At 37.6% G+C, this 18,469-nt stretch overlaps 1 protein-coding gene across 4 annotated transcripts in view; it reads right to left on the bottom strand.

The window, feature by feature from the left end:
• The window catches only part of Slc4a4 (solute carrier family 4 member 4), a 300,898-nt gene that overhangs the window by 40,241 nt on the left and 242,188 nt on the right, over positions 1 to 18,469 (bottom strand). For all 4 annotated transcript variants that reach the window (XM_010606103.3, XM_010606104.3, XM_033758911.1 and 1 more), the window contains 2 exons: positions 4,162 to 4,275; positions 2,260 to 2,421 (listed from right to left, as the gene is read on the bottom strand). In XM_010606103.3, coding sequence (XP_010604405.1) covers positions 2,260 to 2,421; positions 4,162 to 4,275 — 276 coding nt within the window. The remainder of the gene's footprint in view (positions 1 to 2,259; positions 2,422 to 4,161; positions 4,276 to 18,469) is intronic.

Raw genomic sequence — 18,469 nt, 5'->3', positions numbered from 1 at the left:
AAAAAAAAAAAAAAAAAAAAAAAAAAAAAAAATCCAGTATTTGAAATCTGTGCCTATACAGATTGAAGTGAAACTCCAAAGCAGACACAAAAGGAAAAGAGATGCATAAAAATGAAAATTATACCAATATTTTAATTTTATGGAAATCAGAAATAATGGAAAAATAGCTTTTAAGTGCTAAAAGAAAATATGTTTCAAATTGTATATCCAGAGAAAGGACCTTTCAAAAATAAGGGTAAGACAAAACCACAAACAAACACAAATGAGTGAGTTGATCACCAAGACCATTCATAGGAGAAACTATTTAAATTCTGGTAAGGAAATATGGTGTATGGGAAATACTTATTCCAAACAGAAATATTTGAAACACAAGAAAAAGAATGAGCAAAGGAAATGACAAATGGTAGGCGATTTTAAAAGTACTGACCATGTTTTTCTCGAGATACATTATCCCTAAACTGCTGATTTGCCCAGGCTAGACTCAAAATTGAGATGCTCCTGCCTCAGCTTTTCAGAGTGTTGGGATTACAAGCACGTATTATCAAGTCCAACAAAATGTTTGATCTTAAGTGAAAGTTTCTTTCTCTAACTTCCCACATTAGGTGAGATTATATGTAATTTATTTTCATGATTCCACAAACTGCCTTCTTTTGAAATTCAAGTTATTCTGAATCTGGTCCCCAGGACAGGTGCACACTTTATAACTTACATTCTTTCATATCTTCCACTTCACCAGGTCCTGTGTCATCCCCCAACAATTCCAACATGGACACAGATGAGATACACCCTGTACTTCAGCCCCCAAAGATCAGACAAAAGTCACCTTTTTTTTTTTTTTTTTTTTTTTTTTTTGGCACCAGGGATCGAACTCGGGTCATTGTGCTTGCGAGGCAGGCAGCAGAACCACTGAGCCAAACCTCCAGCCCTGAAAGTCATCTTTGACGTTTTGGAAATTAGTCACATACTTTGGACCACTTCATTACTCTCAGCTTTCTCTCCCTCCAAACTTTCAAAATCTAAACATCTCTTCTTTGAGCAAAACTTTTGATCTTTTTCCCAGTCCTACTGTACACCTTTTTCACCATGAGCCATGGTTCTAAATGGACTGTTTACCTGAATCCTCTTGTCTCTCTTATTCCTCCATGCAATGGATTTCTATAGTCAAATCATTCTTCATATTTCCTGGATTTTTCCTTCTGCTAAACTTTTGCTGAACTGTACCCTAATTTTCTCTCTTCCTTCTGGGTAACTGAGTCTAATGCATTTTCAGGATTCCTTTATACAGTAGTTATATGAAGTTAATGAGCTAATATATAATATAAACATGGCCTGACTCATAGTAGGCACCCATGCACTTACAGTACTTATTAGAGTTATTATTCATATTTCACTTTTCCAAGTGGTATTTCTGAAATGCTTTGTGACTTAAAAAAAATCACTAAAGGTAGAGGAACATTTTAGGCAGCCCTCTTGAAAGATAGCCCAGACCACTAACACATTTTCTTTAAATGCATAACTAATTTTTTAAAAACCTAAAATGTACAAAATAAAGTATTTTCAGCTACTTTGTGGACAGTACCATCCTAAGATAAATATTTGAGGACAAAAATATATATAAACTTACCAATAGTTTATATGCATGAACTACCTGAATATGCTTTAAAAATAAATCCTCAATTTCCCCAAACACAGAAATTATAAAAGTTTGAAGAGATAGAAATGCTAATTACCCTGATTTGACTCTTTCACATTGCTAGTTTTCAAGCTGAACTCCATAAATATGTACATACTTATAGGGATGCTAAAGATTAAACCCAGAGTCTGGTGCAAGCACAGCAAGCACTCTGCCCCTGAGCTATATCCCTGGCTCCTAAAACTTTAAAAAAAAAACAAAAAACAAATAAACTCGAGTTAACTGAATGGAGAGCAGGTACTCACTCTGCCTCACTGAAATCTTTCGGTGTCACTGTCTTCATTAAGGACAATTGGCATAATAAAACCAGGAGTGGGGTGACCACAATTAAGTGCTACACTATCTTCCTTGATAGTGATGGGAAACATGACTTGGAGCATTTCTTTGGTATCATTGTGTTATTCCTAAGATAGTACATTGAGGACCTATGTCAACCTAAGGCAGTCATCAACTCTACCAAGTCCTGTGGAACATGAAGTATCATATAACTTCCAATACAAGTCTCTCGGTTTTGAACCAGTGTTTTCAAGTACCAAACAACAACAGCTGTTCTTATAGACACTTACCTTGAGCTTATGTTCTTTCCTGTTTACAATTACAGCAGTGATTTGCTGGTCCATGAAAATCAGAATGGTGACCAACAATGCAGGAATAGCAGCAGCCAAGTACACCCACCAGGGGTTTCCTCCAAATGGGGGGACAAACCAGCCTCGATTTGGACTTGTTGGCTTAAAGCAGAAAGATGTTCAGAACAAAATCAAGTTAATATGTGCTACTTGGTGAAAAATCAGTGAAGGATACACAGAGAGACATGTTAGAAAACAGAAACAGTTATAGGCTGTAGAAAGATTATTCACCAAAAATCTTCCCAAGAAGTTATTTTTGAGGTAATGTTTAAAGGAAATAAAGAAAAAAATATGTAACGCTGAGACAGCTGGGGACACCATTTTGTATTTTGGGCATAATTTAAGATAAGGACTCAGGATAGAAGAAAGTGACTTAGGGCTTGGGATTTAGCTCAGTAGATCCACCTCCTGCCTTGCAAATACAAGGTCCGCAACACTGATCCTTGGTACGAAAAAAAAAAAGGAGAATAAAGTGATGTAAATTTAAGGGGTATCTAGAAGAAAATCCCAAGTATACTATTCAATAAAGATATAGCAAGAAATTATAAAGCCCATCATGAATTCTGTTTCTGAATTTAGCAATTATATTAAAGTTGTTCATGCTGCTGTCAAATTATGATAGCTTCATAAAATAACATATAAAGAATTATAAATATTTTTATATGTTATAACAACTAATTTAAACATTTTGATTTTTTACTTTAGGTATGAAAAATTATCCAGAACTGATCAAATCCTCAAAAATAGTCCCTCTTCTGTCAGAAGATCATATATATCTATTACAGGAAAAAAAACTCCCTATGTATTTCCTTATTTTAAACAATGTAAATACAGAAATTAAAATAGAATTTTATTTACAAATTTTTTTCTCCAGATTTTCCATGGAGAAAGTCTGACTGCTTTTTTGACAGTATTTCCACTGTCTACCTCCCTTCCTCATAACTCCATCACTGAGTCATTTCACCTTTTATTTCCTTTACTGTATGGTGGGTACGTAAGGAAAAGTACTTTGTTTTGTTCATTAGTGCATTTCAAGCCCCCAGTACAGAGTTTCGTTGAAATTAACTATTTTATAAATTTTGGCTTCAATGAATTAATGACTGATTGCATGACAACTTGCTAATAAATAGGATAGCAGAGACAATGGCAAAGATACGATTTGCTGTGAGATGTACATCCCTTCCCCATTGAGGAGTTATTATACTAAAGCTACAGTGTGCTTCATATTTTTTAGCATGTGTATGATCTTGACTGTGGAGAGAATAAGAATTGTTTAGAAAACAGGTGAAAGACTTGTAATGGAAGATTGATAATTTCAAAATAAATGAAATGTAGATTTTATCCATTATACCTGAATATAACAATAGATTCTTAAAATAACTGTTATACCTTCTTTGGAACAGTTAAATCTACATGGGATGTGAATGTATCTTACAGGCAGTTTATTTGTGTATAAGGAACACTGGATCAGAAGTCCAGAGATTGAGATTGGAACTTTAATCCCTGACACCAGTAGTTCACTAATCTTGGGCAATTTACTTAATTTTTATGAGCTTCAACCTCAATTTTATGAAATAAAAATGAGATGTTATGTTGTATTCTTCCTAGAATAATTATGTAGGTCAAGGTGACATTTAAAAACAGCATTCAAGAGTAAAAGGAAGAATTTGTAATGTTATGTCATTTTAAAATAAAAATTAATATGAGCTAGGCATTTGATCCTAGTCTTTGCACTTAATCTTAGTGAAGAAATTAGATTAAATACACACAATAAACTAGAACAGGAGAAAGGAAAGAAGGCCAAAGAGTTCAAGGAACACTGAAAGATAAACATTTGCTTACCTTGAACTCACTCGGCACGATTAGTTTTGGAGTGTCTACCCCTACCAGGGCATCTATTACACAAAATATGAGAATGGACAAAATAATGGCAAAATCACTGATCAGTTTTCTTGCCTGGAAAAAATGAAAAAGAAACAAGAGACCATTTATCACCAGATACGTGTACTGCCTATGTTTCAACTGAATCAAGAACCCTGTACTTGAAAACAATCTACAATAACAGTTTCATCAACAAACTGAAAAGGTCTCAAACAGATTTTAATAAATTGCATTAGCATTACTTTATCACCTGGCCAGATGTAGCATGATCCTACCGAACAGGAGGGAGTGTGTGTGGGTCATGGAGAGCAAAGAGAATACACACTCAAAATGGTATATAAAAGTGATGGTCCTGGGCCCACCACAAAGGACACATGGGTACGAGTGAAATCTATATCCATACTGCACAGAGAACTGAATTCTGTTTATTTGGGAGGTACTATTATGAAAAATAAACAACACAATATCCCATGAATTAACATGAAAATGCCACAAATCTACCAGTTCCAGTGCATTGATCAAGGCAAAAACCAAGATCAAGAGATGAAAGGCAGAAATATGAGGGTTGCACTAGCTATGTACAAAAAAAAACTTTTCTTCACTCCAAGCTAGTGCTTAAAGTCTCCTGCGTGTGGGGCTTTGCTGTCTGCCACTTACGTGTGGTCATCATTATTGAGTCATCCTCCAAATTTCTAAACACCTGCTCGAAGCTCTCATGGAATACAGGATTAAACTGTGTTCTTTCCCATCAAGTGGAGTAGAATGGCTACCTACAGCTCACTAAGGGAGCACAGGACTATTGGGCGGCTTGAACGCTGCTGTAGTCTCCAGTGGCTCTACTGAGGCCCGAGCACATCACCGGGGCACAGATACCTGAGGATCCCACCAGGCAGGCATAAAGGACAGTGCAACTTGATCATTAAGCAAGAATTTACTCAGTTCTTAATATTTTCCCTTGTTCTAAGAACATCACAGTAAATAAAACAGACAAGATCCATGTATCTTCAGAAGCTCAGAGCAGAAGCCTGCTCCTAAGTAAAATCATGGTTGATTCAGAGGTTGTGGAGTTATTTCAGGGAGTAAATTGGTTTTCTAATGCTGCTAGGTGAAGGAAGAGATGTCAATGACAGGCTGATGGAGTCATACAGGTCTCAGGAAAGAGGGGCTTCTGGAAGAGAAGTGAATCCACTGTCCCCATATATTCAACAGAAACATGGAATGGAGATTGCTTGGCAGTGTGGGTATGCTAAAGAAGAGATCCTTCATTCTTGCCTGTTACCAGGGATCAGGAGTCAGGAATTAGGAGTTCTCCTCCATCTCAGAGGGCCAGATTCTATTAGGATTAGCTTTCTTGAGAAGTATACATCAAGGGACAGAAGGCCAGCTATGGCACCTTTCAAAAGTAAGTTAAAATTAATTACACACAATGATTTCCAGAAGAGATAGATGGCAGGGATCAGTTTAGGAGGAAAACACAGTACAGGAGTTAGAAGCAGTTAGTGTGGTCAGCATACCTGCATTGGAATTCTAGCACCATTATTTGCAGTCTACAAATACTTATCCTTTATGAGCTTTAATTACATCTGCAGAAGAGTCACTTACAACTTTATTGGTTTCTTATAACAACTAAATAAGATAAGCCATGAACGTGCTGAATGTAATTCCTAGGTAAGTTAACTACTTCTGCTTTTTGCTCTAGAAGACCTGTTGCCTGTGGAGACCCACTGGAGTAGCTACATGACCTGCTGTCAGACAGTCCTTCAACTGCAAGAAACAATCAAAAGCCCAACAATAATATAAGATGGCTACTCCGTTAATTCTGTTTGGAAGCATCTGGAATTACAGGAGAAAAAGGATGTTTCCTGGGGACTCAATACTGGAAGAAACTCTTATTTCTTAAATTTAGTTCAATGAATGTTGACACTAGCAGTTCAGGATGACCAGGCAAAGGCTGGCGATGTGAAGTAGTTTCAGAAATATGTTAGGATATTTCAACCATCCTTCTGGTCCAAGAGGTCATAAATTAAAAGGGCCAGAGTTCATTGCAAAGGCAAAAAGAAGTAGTTTTAATTTATTGCTCTCCCAATGCTCACCAGCAAATCTAATTTGACTATTGAAATATGCTATGTTATTCAAAGGAGAGGGGTATCAGAAAGACAGACTTTCTCTTTTTCCTTTTTATTTTATTTTTAAATAAACAATGGGAAATGGGAACATAGAGGGTAGCAAATGAATCCAATCTGCAATTCCTTCACAAAAATTCCCATAAGACACCTCTGGCTCTGCTGGAAGACAGATCTGCTTGATGAGAATCCCCACCAGCCACCTGGGAAGTGCAAGAAGTTTCCTGCTTCCCACAAGTTGAACACCCTGCAAAACCAGCAGGACAAATCGGACGCCATCACTGAAGGCCCAGTGGTGGAGCTTCTCACCTGGCCCTGTACATTCCATGAGACAGGGATCAAGGCACGTGATCCAAGTGTGAACAAACAGAAAAAACCCTCTAACTTGCATTAAGAAATTATTAAAGGTATGATAATGCCTAGAGAGAAGTCTTTTTTATACCAACATACCAACTGTATTTTGATTTGCATATTACACAAATGTGTACCTTTGTCAAAACTTGTATACTTATAATCTACATATTTCACTATGTCAATTATGCCTCCATGTAAAATGCATCCAATTCCGGAACTTCCAAATCCAAGTAATTGTTGCCTTTCCAGCTACTCTCTTTGGGAAGCAATTCATTTATTTTGGAGATGTTGTTAAGGTTCCAAATAACTTTAAAATTCCTTTTATAATTTTATTACTGAACAAAGACTGGGTAGCAACTTCACCATCAGACATATGTCTGAAGGATCTAAAATTTTATCTTCTTTAAACTGTTTTTTTTTGTTTCAAATTTAGAATATGTTCATTTTACAATGTTTAGTGAAAAAATTTTGGAAAAACTACCAAGGAATAAACTTTAACATTTACCGATATATTCATCTATTATATATATATATACCTGTTCACATACAGTGTTCACATAGTTTCCACATATAATTGTAGATCCTTTTTCCTTTTTTCTATCTCACTTGACATTTTCTATAACAATGAGTATTAATGGCTGTAGTATTATATTGAATAGATATTCCCAAACCTGTTTTTATAACACTGCATGTTTAGATTGTTTTTTCACTAAAATAAATAATTCCATAAAGAAATCTCTGCACATACCTAAGACTGTTTCCTTATAATAAATTCCCATCAGCAGAATTATTTTGTCAATGTGTATGTAAAAACCTAAGGCTATTTAGGTACATGTGCTAAATTACCTTCTAGAATGCTATCTCAACTTACCAGTTTTCATGGTACCCAACAACACACAAATGAATGTTGTTGTAAGTTAAATCCATAATCCAAGGGAAAGCAGTCACCACTGGGGATGATTTAAAAAGTATAAAAATCCTAAAATTAATTTCTGCAGCTTAAGGAAGTAACTAAATTTCTTGCTCCATTCTGAATTCTAATATTTCATACAGATCCCATGTAACTAGATCACCCTCTAAAAATGACATTAATGTGTTTCTCAATAGTATCTCATTAAACTTCTTAGACCAAATGTTACATGGATAGAGAGAATCCTAAAAGAACTTCTAAGGGATACAGAATGGACTCCGACAGCAGGCAATCTATATGATAAGAGTTCAAACAGCCAGTATAGTTTTTCAAAAGCAATTGACTAGAAAATACCAGCTGTCATCATCTGGTCCAATAATACTGACATTCTGAAAATATTTCAGAAATTAGATCTAGTAGACATGTTTTTCATTCTAATCACTGGCTTCTCTGTCTTCTTTGCTTGGTTCAACTACTCCAAAGTCACATGATTAGAGCCTATTCTCTTTTCTCCATTACGTGAGCCCCTTTGGTCTTGTGTTTTAAACTACCATTGACAAGCTGAAGAATAAGAATTTTATATCTCCAAGAAAGACCACTCTTCTAAATTCTAGAATTGTCTATCTAACTCTCTGACACCTCTACTTGGATTTCTTATAGACATTTCAAGATTATGTCAAAAATTAAGTTCTTGCTCTCCTCCCAGCTCCCCTTCCTCAGCCAGGCCAACACCACCACTGATACCCTATCCTTGCTTTTTCAGTGTTTTTCTCAATCTTAATTCTCCCAACTGTTCAAGCAAAAACTAAAGCTCACTGGACTCTTCTCTTTCACTCAGATCTTACATCTAAAAAGCTTGCAAATTATCTTGAAAATTAATCTGGCATCTCACTGCCTCCCTTGCTATTATTACTTCAGTTCATTTTTTATGGTTCACTGCATTAGCTTTATATATGATTATATAGTTGACCCCTTTTAGTACTCTGTTAGTGTAACACCAGAGTAACCATGCTAAAATTTAGGCCCGACAAAATGGTAGGAGGAATAAAGTATCATATTCCCCTGCAATGTCCACATCTTCATTCCCAGAAGCTGTGAATATGTAATGCTGCATGGAGAGAGAATGAGGTTAAAGACAGAAGTAAATTTGCGAAGCAGCTGATCTCGATACTAAGTTATCCAGGTAGGCCCACTGTCATAACAAGGGTCCCTGTAAATGAACATGGGAGGTAAGGGGATGAGTGTCACAGTAATGAAGTAGGGGAAAACGTGACCTCACTGCTGGCTTTATGGTTGAAGGAAGAGGCTATGTGCCAAGTAATGCAGGCAATTCAGAGAAGCCAGACACTCCCAAGTCACAGCCCGACCTCACCTTGACCTTGACCCAGTAAGACCTGTTTCAGACATCTTACTTTCATATCTCAGTTTTGATATCCAGTTACAACCTCTCAAATCTATACTTTTGCTGTTTTAAGTCATTAAGCTTATATTAATTTGATAAAGCGGCCATAAGAAACTAGTAACTAACACAAATCAATATATATGCACACATGATATGTATTATATACATATATACACATATATGTATAGAATTCCTAGGTAATAACAGTCTTCCTATGTGTGGCACTACTATAATATAGGTAGCTAAAAAGACAAATGCTAATCTATGACAGGATTATCATTTGTAACATTTATGGGGGGAAAACCACCCTGTTAATACTGTTGCTAATCTCATTAAAAATGACAGGGTGACAGATTGTGTATAAAATACTTCTATTTTACTTCCTCATCCTTCCCCTGACAGGTATAATACAGTTTAGTTACAGAAGAAGTCAGTCCTGGAGAGAGTGTATTATTAAGACACCCACTTCTATGACATTGGATCCAGTTTAAACATCTGGTCAGGGAAATCTATTTCTTCCCAGGCCATTTTTGTATTTAACTCTAAATTCTCCAATTAGAGAAGGCAGGTAGGGTGCTAGTTCAGCAGGCTATCTAGGTTTTACTCTGAACTAAAATTAAATTTTAATTTGCATCAGGCAAAACTGACACAGTAAAAGACAAAGCGCCCTAGAGATGTCAAGCGCTGAATATAGACAGCCCACCAAATGCATTCTGAAATCTTTGCACAGGAGCTTTGAGTCAAGTTTTAAGGAGATAAGAATTGCTTTCTCCAGGCCATTCTCACATTTCTAGACCCATTTAGAAGAAGAAAAGTATGTGATTGCCTTTCCTCGTTTGCCTCCCTTCCTTTCTTCGAAGTTGATCTCTTTCATCAGTTACTTTTATGTAGCTAAATCCATTAATACAGAAATCAAGGAAGAAACTCATTCTCTCCTAGTAATCATTGGTAATGATTAAAAGTAGAAGCACCAGAGTTTTCCTGAGAAAATCTGTTCCCACAAGGTTTAATGCCCAGTCTTGTGGGTTCTCAGGACTCCTGTTTATTTTGGACAAACATCATCACTTAACGGTCCATCCATTATTATTTTTTTAATTGAGTTTATTGGTACATTTTAGGTATAGAGTACAGCTACATTCATTATTGGGGTTTTGTACCTTTATATGACAGGTTTTGGTTCTCATTTTTTCCCCTTGTCCATGCCCTCCCTTCGCTCCCTCCTCCCCTCCCCATTTACAAACACTTCATTTCCATTTTTTCATTTTCTCATATTTTTTCTTTTCCCTTATTACCTTTCCCCTATCCTTCCCACTTTCTCTGCACCTTTAGCCCTTGGTCCATCCATATTAAATGCTAAGTCTCTCCAGGTTAAATTTTAATATATTGGGAAAATAAATTTTTCTAATCTAAGAGAGTAAAAATTATGATTATTCATAGATATCAAGGGCTTGCCAACCTGGCACATTTTTTACTATATGGATATGCTCTAACATAGGATAATTCTGACTACAATTTATGAAAGAGGCAAAAGAAAAGTATGTTTCAGTAGACTATAAGGGTCCATTTGTATCAGACCAGTTCCTAGCTCTTTTATTTTGCTTACTATTTTTTAACTAGAAACATGAAGAGGAGAAAATATTTCTGTCCTCTGCAGAACTGATTAGACAATATCTCAATTAATATCATAAGAAGTAACCAGCTTAAATATTTTAATGACCAAAACAAAGACGAAATTAAGTGAACGGTAAAAGCAATTTAGAAATACACTGTTCTATTATTCTTTAGTAAAAACAACCTAATAAATCATACTCTTTATGAAGGATGATACCACGTTAATTATTGAGAGAATAATAATCATAGAGAAACTAAAGTGAGAAGCTACTTAATTTACAGGGGGAGAAAATAGATTTGGTTGCTCCGGGGCCCCACAGGACATTTGGTTTTCACTTTGCAAAGACCACAGCTGTTCCTAAATCACAGAGTGGACAGGGCCATCCATGTGCCTGCTGCATGGAGCTCAACGGATGGAGCTGTAATGGAACCAGGACTACAGGGGGTACCCTTGTGCTTCCAAGAAATATCAGTCCAGGATGTCGCTTCTTCTAATGATGGTGGTGCCTGGAAAATGCTACACAAAAGTGTAAAAAACCATTTATTCTACATGAACAAAAAGCACACCAGACCAATATGTGCCTTTTGGAAATCACAAAGAGGAACAAATACCCGGATAATTTTGAAATTTGATCCTCTTAGTAGCCAATGCTATAAAACCCTGTAAAAGAAAGAAGCATCAACCTTACTTATAATAATAGGAACAATCCCTGCTATATGCAGAATTCAATAAAAGCCGAGTCTGGTTGAGATTCTAGGATTTTAAGGCCATAAACTTCACATTAGGGAGCGCTGAAAAAGAAAGAAAGTGGGCTAGACTAGACAATTGACCTGGGTGTGGCTGTGGTGTGCCCGAAGTCTACCAGGAGAGCAGCAGACCTAGGGAGGGCTGGGGTGGGGTGTTGAGGTGAATGCTGAGGCTTTGGCAATCACTGCAGACCTCCCATCCTGCCACAAAGCGGGCAGTGGACAAGGACCTGATGAGTGTGTACCAGGAGACAAGATCAAATCACATGGGAAATTCCATGCCCAGTTCTAGTCATGCTCTTAAGTCCAAAATGTGGCACTCATCTAAAGAAGGGTAAGCGGGGGAGTGGGGCCTAGAAAACACACCACAAGGACAGTCATGGTAGGCCTCAAACTACCGCAGGGAGAATCTGTCTTTTAACATGTGAAGCCTGTCCCAGGAAAGGGAAACTGTCTTGTTCTGTAGCTCCAGGAGCTGAGTGGAAACCCTGTGGACAAAGGCAGAAAAGTAGGTTTATGTTTCGATAAGAACACCTGTGGGATACCAGGTTCCTGTTCTCAGAAGCAGTCAAGAAGGGTGAAGATGAGCAAAACTCAGAGGTGACATTAGATAGTGATGGTCAAAATCCTAACAATAAAATTCGTTGATGAAAACCGAATTATTAAAAATCCTTGGCTTTGTCCTAGGCTCTCCTTAGAAGCAATCAAAATATCATAATAAAGGGTTTTAGTTCCTAAAAAGATGATGGTTCTCCATACTGATCTCCACAGTGGTTGCACCAGTCTACCTTCAGACTGTGTCAGTTTGTTGTGTATACTTTCAAAAGAGTTTTTAATCTCCTGGATATTTGTTTGAATCTATTTCGTGGTTTCCATTTCTTTCCTATGGTGGGCATTTGTGGCTTCTACCATGGTCCTGAACTCATAAACTAGGATTAGAGGTCCCACTTGACCCAGCCATCCCTTTGCCATATCTTTTCAAAAGAACTAAAAGAATCATACCACAGTGATATATGCACACCCATGTTTATGGTGGCACAGTGTGTAATAGCTAAAACTTGGAAACAGCCCAATTGCCCATCAGTTGGAGACTGGATAAAGAAGATGTAGTTTTTCTATAAAATGGAATACTACTTCAGCCATAAAGAATGAGAAACTAGAGTCATTCATAAGAAAATGGACATATATTGAGACCATACTCTTAAATGAAATAAATAAGACACACATTGTAAATACTGTATAGTTTCTCTGGTGTGAAAAGCTAAAAGTGTAAATAAGATCCAAATTGTATAACTGATAATGTGAAATAGGAAGAAAATGTCTAAAGGAGTAGGGGAAGTGGGAAGGGCAGGGGGAAAGAATGAAGGGAAAGAAAAAATATGAGGAAAGGGAAAATGGCAACAAAGTCTTTTTACATAGGGAGGGGTAGGGGAAGTGAAGCGAGGGCAGGGGAATGGAGAAAAATAAGAACCAAGATACATCCTACAAAGTTACAAGTTCCCAATAACGAATGTAACTATATTGTATACCTAAAATGTACCAATAAACAATGAAAAAAAGAAGATAGTTCTATAATTCATATTATGATGCACAAATAAAAGTTAAAAAATTATTAGCAAGTTGTTGTGGTTTATATCTAGAGATATCCCCAGAATGTCCTGAGCTCACGGATGGGCTTTGGAGAGGTGGGCAGATGATGCGAGCATGATACTTAGGAGCAGACGAGACCACTGATGAGTTATAGTTAAATGTGATGTGGGAGGTGAAGCCTGGTGGGAACCGGTTGTCACTGCGGCCATGGCCTGGAAAGGTCTATCTCCCTCTTCCTCCCTTGATCTCTCTCTCTGCATCCTGTCCAACCCCACCCCCACCCCAGAGCTGCCAGCAGCTACGGACTAAAATCTCTACAAACTACAAACCAAAAGCTTTGATCCTTTCAGTTGCATCAGGTACAAGACAGTAACTAAGACATGAGTCATCTGTATAAATCAGACGACCTAGACAGTGATAGGAGGCCCAGGCGATAAAAGGCCATTTTGCACTGGTGAGTGGGCATTAGTACAGTTAATTTCTCAATGAGAGACAAGTAAGCTGGAAATTCTCTGAACCAACAGGGCACCGTGGTCAAAGTGACTCCTAAGGATAGATCTTCTGCACGCCAGCTTTAGAAGTCTCTCAGTGTTCTAGCCAATCACTGTTCCCAATCTTATTTTTATTTGGGGTCAATTCAGGATAGCTTTGGTTCTTCATCATCTATCAATGAGAACTGAAATATCTGTAATCATTAAATGTTTTACAGATGAAATTATATTTATAATTACATATCCCTTTGCTATTTTTATGAAATAAATACGAAAATTAATTTTCGGTTAAAAGCAAATTTGACTTTTTAAACACCTTCCTTGGCTCAATACAACAAGAATTTTAAAAATTGACTCTTTTCAGTGACAGCAAAGTCACTTTTTTAAATGAAGTTTCAATGGCATGATGTGGCCTGATATTTTATACCAAACGTCACCTGTATTACAAAAGTAGAATGGGACACACAATGCATGCCCATTATTTATTACTTACTTTTAATATAATATTTGTTTTAGTCTGACAACCTTACCATTTATCAAGAAAGTTTCTGACAGAAAAAGAAAACAGAAGGTAAATGTCACCTGATTCAGTTTATAAACTGAACACATCAACTTTAATAAAACAGTCCCAGGCCAAAATGTCAACCAAGTGTAAAGGTTCTAAAAATATAATTAGGGGATTCTAAGTTTTTTTCTGAGTTTTACATGGATTAAAATCAAAATTCATCACAAGTAAAATGCTCATTATATTTTCATTAAAATTCCTGAAACCCTACTCTTTTTCACTTATAAATCTAGTTCCTTAAAAATCACTGCCAAAGCCAGGCGTGGTGGCGCACGCCTGTAATCCCAGCACTCAGGAGGCTGAGGCGGGAGGATCACTGAGTTCGAGACCAGCCTAGCAACATAGTGAGTTCAAGGTCAGTCTCATCAACTACATCATGAGACCCTGTCCTAAAAAACAAAAACCACTGTCAATGTAAACCACAGAAAGGCCCCAAAGTATGATTCCCCAAGAGACATTAAGCATGAATAGATTAGAAGAATCAAAGTGAGTCCTCTCATTCCCATTTGAAGACACGAAGGTCTAATTTATTCAACAACAACTACATAGTATTCGCTATGTGCCTGGTCTGTGAATTACTTGTTTATAGCATCTAGCAGGCACTTGAATAACAACAACTTTTGTTCATTGAATGAACATGCTAATTATGAGATTCAGAATAGTAGTTTTTAAGGAATATTCTGCATACTCTAAATATAGAAAAAAGGTGTCAGAGCTATTCATGTTACCTGGAATTTAGTGATTTTTTGTTTATTTAAGTGAAAATAACAACTGAAAAGTATCTCTTAAAATAATCCTATAAGTACACTAATTTGTGTGAGATTCAAAATTGAAATGTATTCTCGGAGCAGGGGTAGGGCAGTGAGGAACTAAGAAGTTCCTTAAGGGAGGCATTTTTGTGCATACCTATTAGATACATTACCCAGCCAAACCTAATGTGGCCATACCAAAGTAAGTACCCACACTTTGGCCTGCCCCATAGGGTCGCACAGCTACCTGATCTCTACCGCCAGTTCCTGACTTTATTTTGCTACCTCGCATGCAGGGATATCATCTCTTTTCAATGCTTATGACTGCTCACTGGCATAGGGCTCTGGAAGAACATTTCACGTCAATGCTCTGAGCCACCTGCCATGGAAGATCGGATTATGCTGTGATGTTCCTACTGGAAGTCTGACACTAAAAGACTGACTAAAGGCTTGAGGCTAATGTGACAAGATAGTCACAGCATGGGATAGCAGACAAATGCACCCATCTAAAAGAATGGGGAACATGAACAAGTCAGTGGGGTACTGATATTCTACCCACGTTCCACTGAGTATTAGCGCTCTCTGTGTAAGAGCCAGCTACACCAGCTGAGTACCTGTCAGGTTCGCAAAGGTGATCTGATTCATCTGCAGGAGTCACACTGATAGTGGCTCCATGAGGACGGAAGGAGAGTGAGTCACAGACCTTCCTCTACGCAAAGGTAACAAAAGCCAGACTTGAGGGAAATACAAGTTAAGTGTAAAGAAAAAGGGCCACAAGTTATTTTTGGACCTGGGATCTAGCTCAGTGGCACTGTGCCTGCCTTGCAAGTGCAAGGTGCTGAGTTCAATTCCCTGTACCACAAAAAGAAAAAGGGCCATAGCAGAATAACCAAGGGGACTGTGACAAGTTTAATATGAAAAAGAAAAACTTGGAGTAAGGCATACACTACATACGTTCATTTGTATTGAGCTCTCTGACTCAGGATAATGTACTTTACAGTGGGTTCCCTAACATTCTGGCTTCCCCATAAAACATCAGTGGCAGAACAAGAACAGAGTCAACTCAGAGTACTGATTGCCCAACTGGACCATGTGAGATGGCCTTTTTGGCTTAATCCCTTCCTCCGAGGTCTACACTTTCTTGAGACAGCCCTACCTCTTACTCTTCTGGCTTTCATCCACTGCTGCCTTTCCATGTGCTTGGAACCCCAGGTAAAACAGCACCACTGTTACGAGCACTAGGGTACTGTACCCCTTCTGAGGTTTCCCCACCTTCATCTTTGTAAACAATACCTTCATCAAACTCCTCAAATTATCCCAATTTGCCCCTAGTTGGGACCCAGACAATAAATATGATTTTAAGATTCTGATCTTGGATTGTGATGAGTATAGTGATGTTATTAATTGAAGCAAAGAATACAGGGAGATGAGTAACTTTCATCATGAGGAGAGAGTAAACCATGCTCTGAATTTGCGGGATTAGAATCTTGATTGAGCTACAGTGAGAGATCGGCAGCAGCTGCAAAAGCAGGCCTGGCCTAGAGACGGAGAGTGCTAATCTTCTTTTTGATCGTTAATCTTTGGAAATTTTTAAGACTTCTTCATTACAATAAACACTAGTGTAATATAAGGAATTTATTTCATTTCAAAGGTGGATCCAGAAAACTCTCTTTAGCAATACAAAAACAGCAGAGCTGAAAGGAGGGTTAATTATCATAAGGCTGAGCACTTCCCTTATAGGTGAGATAACTAAAGTCTGCAGCCATGTAGTGTTTTTCGATAGTTAATGGCAGTGCTGGCACCAGACTACACATTTCTAGGTTCCCACAAAGTGCAGCACATGCATCTCTCCTTTACTGGTTCCCACTGGTCAACACATCTCGAGCACCTGCTGGCTGGCATAAGGAACAAAACAGAAGCGCAAAAATTTCCAAGCACTGTACAATCTTAACTACCAAGTTACAAAACATAGACATGGGAGCGTAAAAGAGAAAAGACTGTACAAGATAAAAGGGAACAGAACAATTTGCATGACGAAGCACAGCCCTTCAGTACTAGCATTCTGAATCTTTAGAGGTCATGTGAATTACTGGTCTAAACAAGAAGCTGAAAATAATCAGTTAGCCTTACTTATTTGCACATCAATAATTTAAGCATATGCCTTAAAAATAAAATATGTAAGAATCTATACACTTACCTGCTCCTACCCACAGTAAATATCCTTGTAAATGACAGCTTATATTAATTTTTTTTAGCAAATGGGAGAAAATTTGTTCTTACTCCTTTATGAATGTATATATATTTATGTGTGTATTATCACACATGTAGCTATGAGTGTGAAGTGAAGATAGACTAGGAGACAGCAGATTTGAAGCTTACATGTTTATACCCATCCTCAGAGATCACACATACTTTTTTCTCTGTGTATGTTGTCATTTGGTACACACAATTCTCAGCAAGAACCTTAATAGGAATTAAACTAGAATTAATGCAAATTTCTATTTTCACATTCTTGTGACTTTCTCAGAACCACTTGTCGGTGGCTAAAAAGGTACCCATTTCAGCTTTTTTTTAAAATTTTATTTTATCTTTTTGAAATAGGGTCTCACTTTGTAGTTGAAACTGACCTGAACTCACTATGAAGCCCAGGCTGTTCTCAAACTTACAGCGATACTCCTGCCTCAGCCTCCCAAGTGCTGGGATTACAGGCAAGAGCCACCAGCCCGGCCACTTCAGCTTTTACAAGGAGGGAATTTTTTTAAGTCTAAGAGCTATCTTCCACTGGGGCATTATTGCTGGAATAAAAAGGATGATGTCTACAGAACTAGTGGAAATTATCTCTATTTGCCTGAGAGGTAATGTCAGCAAGATGGTGAAATCCCAAAACACATCTACCCACAGAAACATTTAATTCAACAGCCAGCTACTCATGCAAATACCTTCACAAGAGCTAAGAAAACCAGGTGGATGCAGCCCAGAAATAAGAAAGACACACTGAAGGGAATAGAAAGAAAATTGTGTATCATCCCTTTTCCAACTCAGGCAGAAATCCTGGATACAGAGACCCTGCACTGGGGGGAAGGGTAAGGAATTCAGTCTCAGTCTTTGCCTCAGACAGGAACACTGGACCTGCACCAGGGGGATGCTCAGGGCCTCAGACTCCAGGCTGGAATCCATGGACTTCCCTGGTGCCACCATGGCACCTGATTTCAAAATATCCTCTATTTCTTCAGTAAACAAAATAGCATGCTAATGGCATAAAATGACAGACCAGTGGAACAGAACAGAGCACAGAAATGACCTATGCATTAAAGGTTAATTGATTTATCCACAGTGGTGCCAGGAACACACAATAGGGGAAAAATCCACTTCAATACACAGTACTGGGAAAACTGGATATCCACATGTCCAAGAATGAATTAGACTCTCCTCTCACACCACACACGAAACCAGCTCAAAATGCATTAAATACTTAGATGTAAAACCCAAAACTATAAAACTGCTAGATGAACATGAGAATAGCTTCATTCATAGGTCTATGTACAAATTACTGTTATTTTCAAATAAGCAATCCTGTTAGTACATAACCAAAGGAAAGGAAATAAACATGTTGAAGTCTATCTATACCACCAGTTCATTGCAACATTATTCACAATAGTCAAGATATAAATCAACCAATGGTCATCAGTGGATGAATGGCTACTGAAAATACACACACACACACACA

Source organism: Fukomys damarensis, unplaced genomic scaffold, assembly GCF_012274545.1.
Source record: "Fukomys damarensis isolate Sample0158 unplaced genomic scaffold, DMR_v1.0_HiC HiC_scaffold_35, whole genome shotgun sequence".
Taxonomy (NCBI): Eukaryota; Metazoa; Chordata; class Mammalia; order Rodentia; family Bathyergidae; genus Fukomys; species Fukomys damarensis.
The sequence above is the reverse complement of the archived record's forward strand: the minus strand, read 5'-3'. Positions and strand labels throughout refer to the sequence as shown.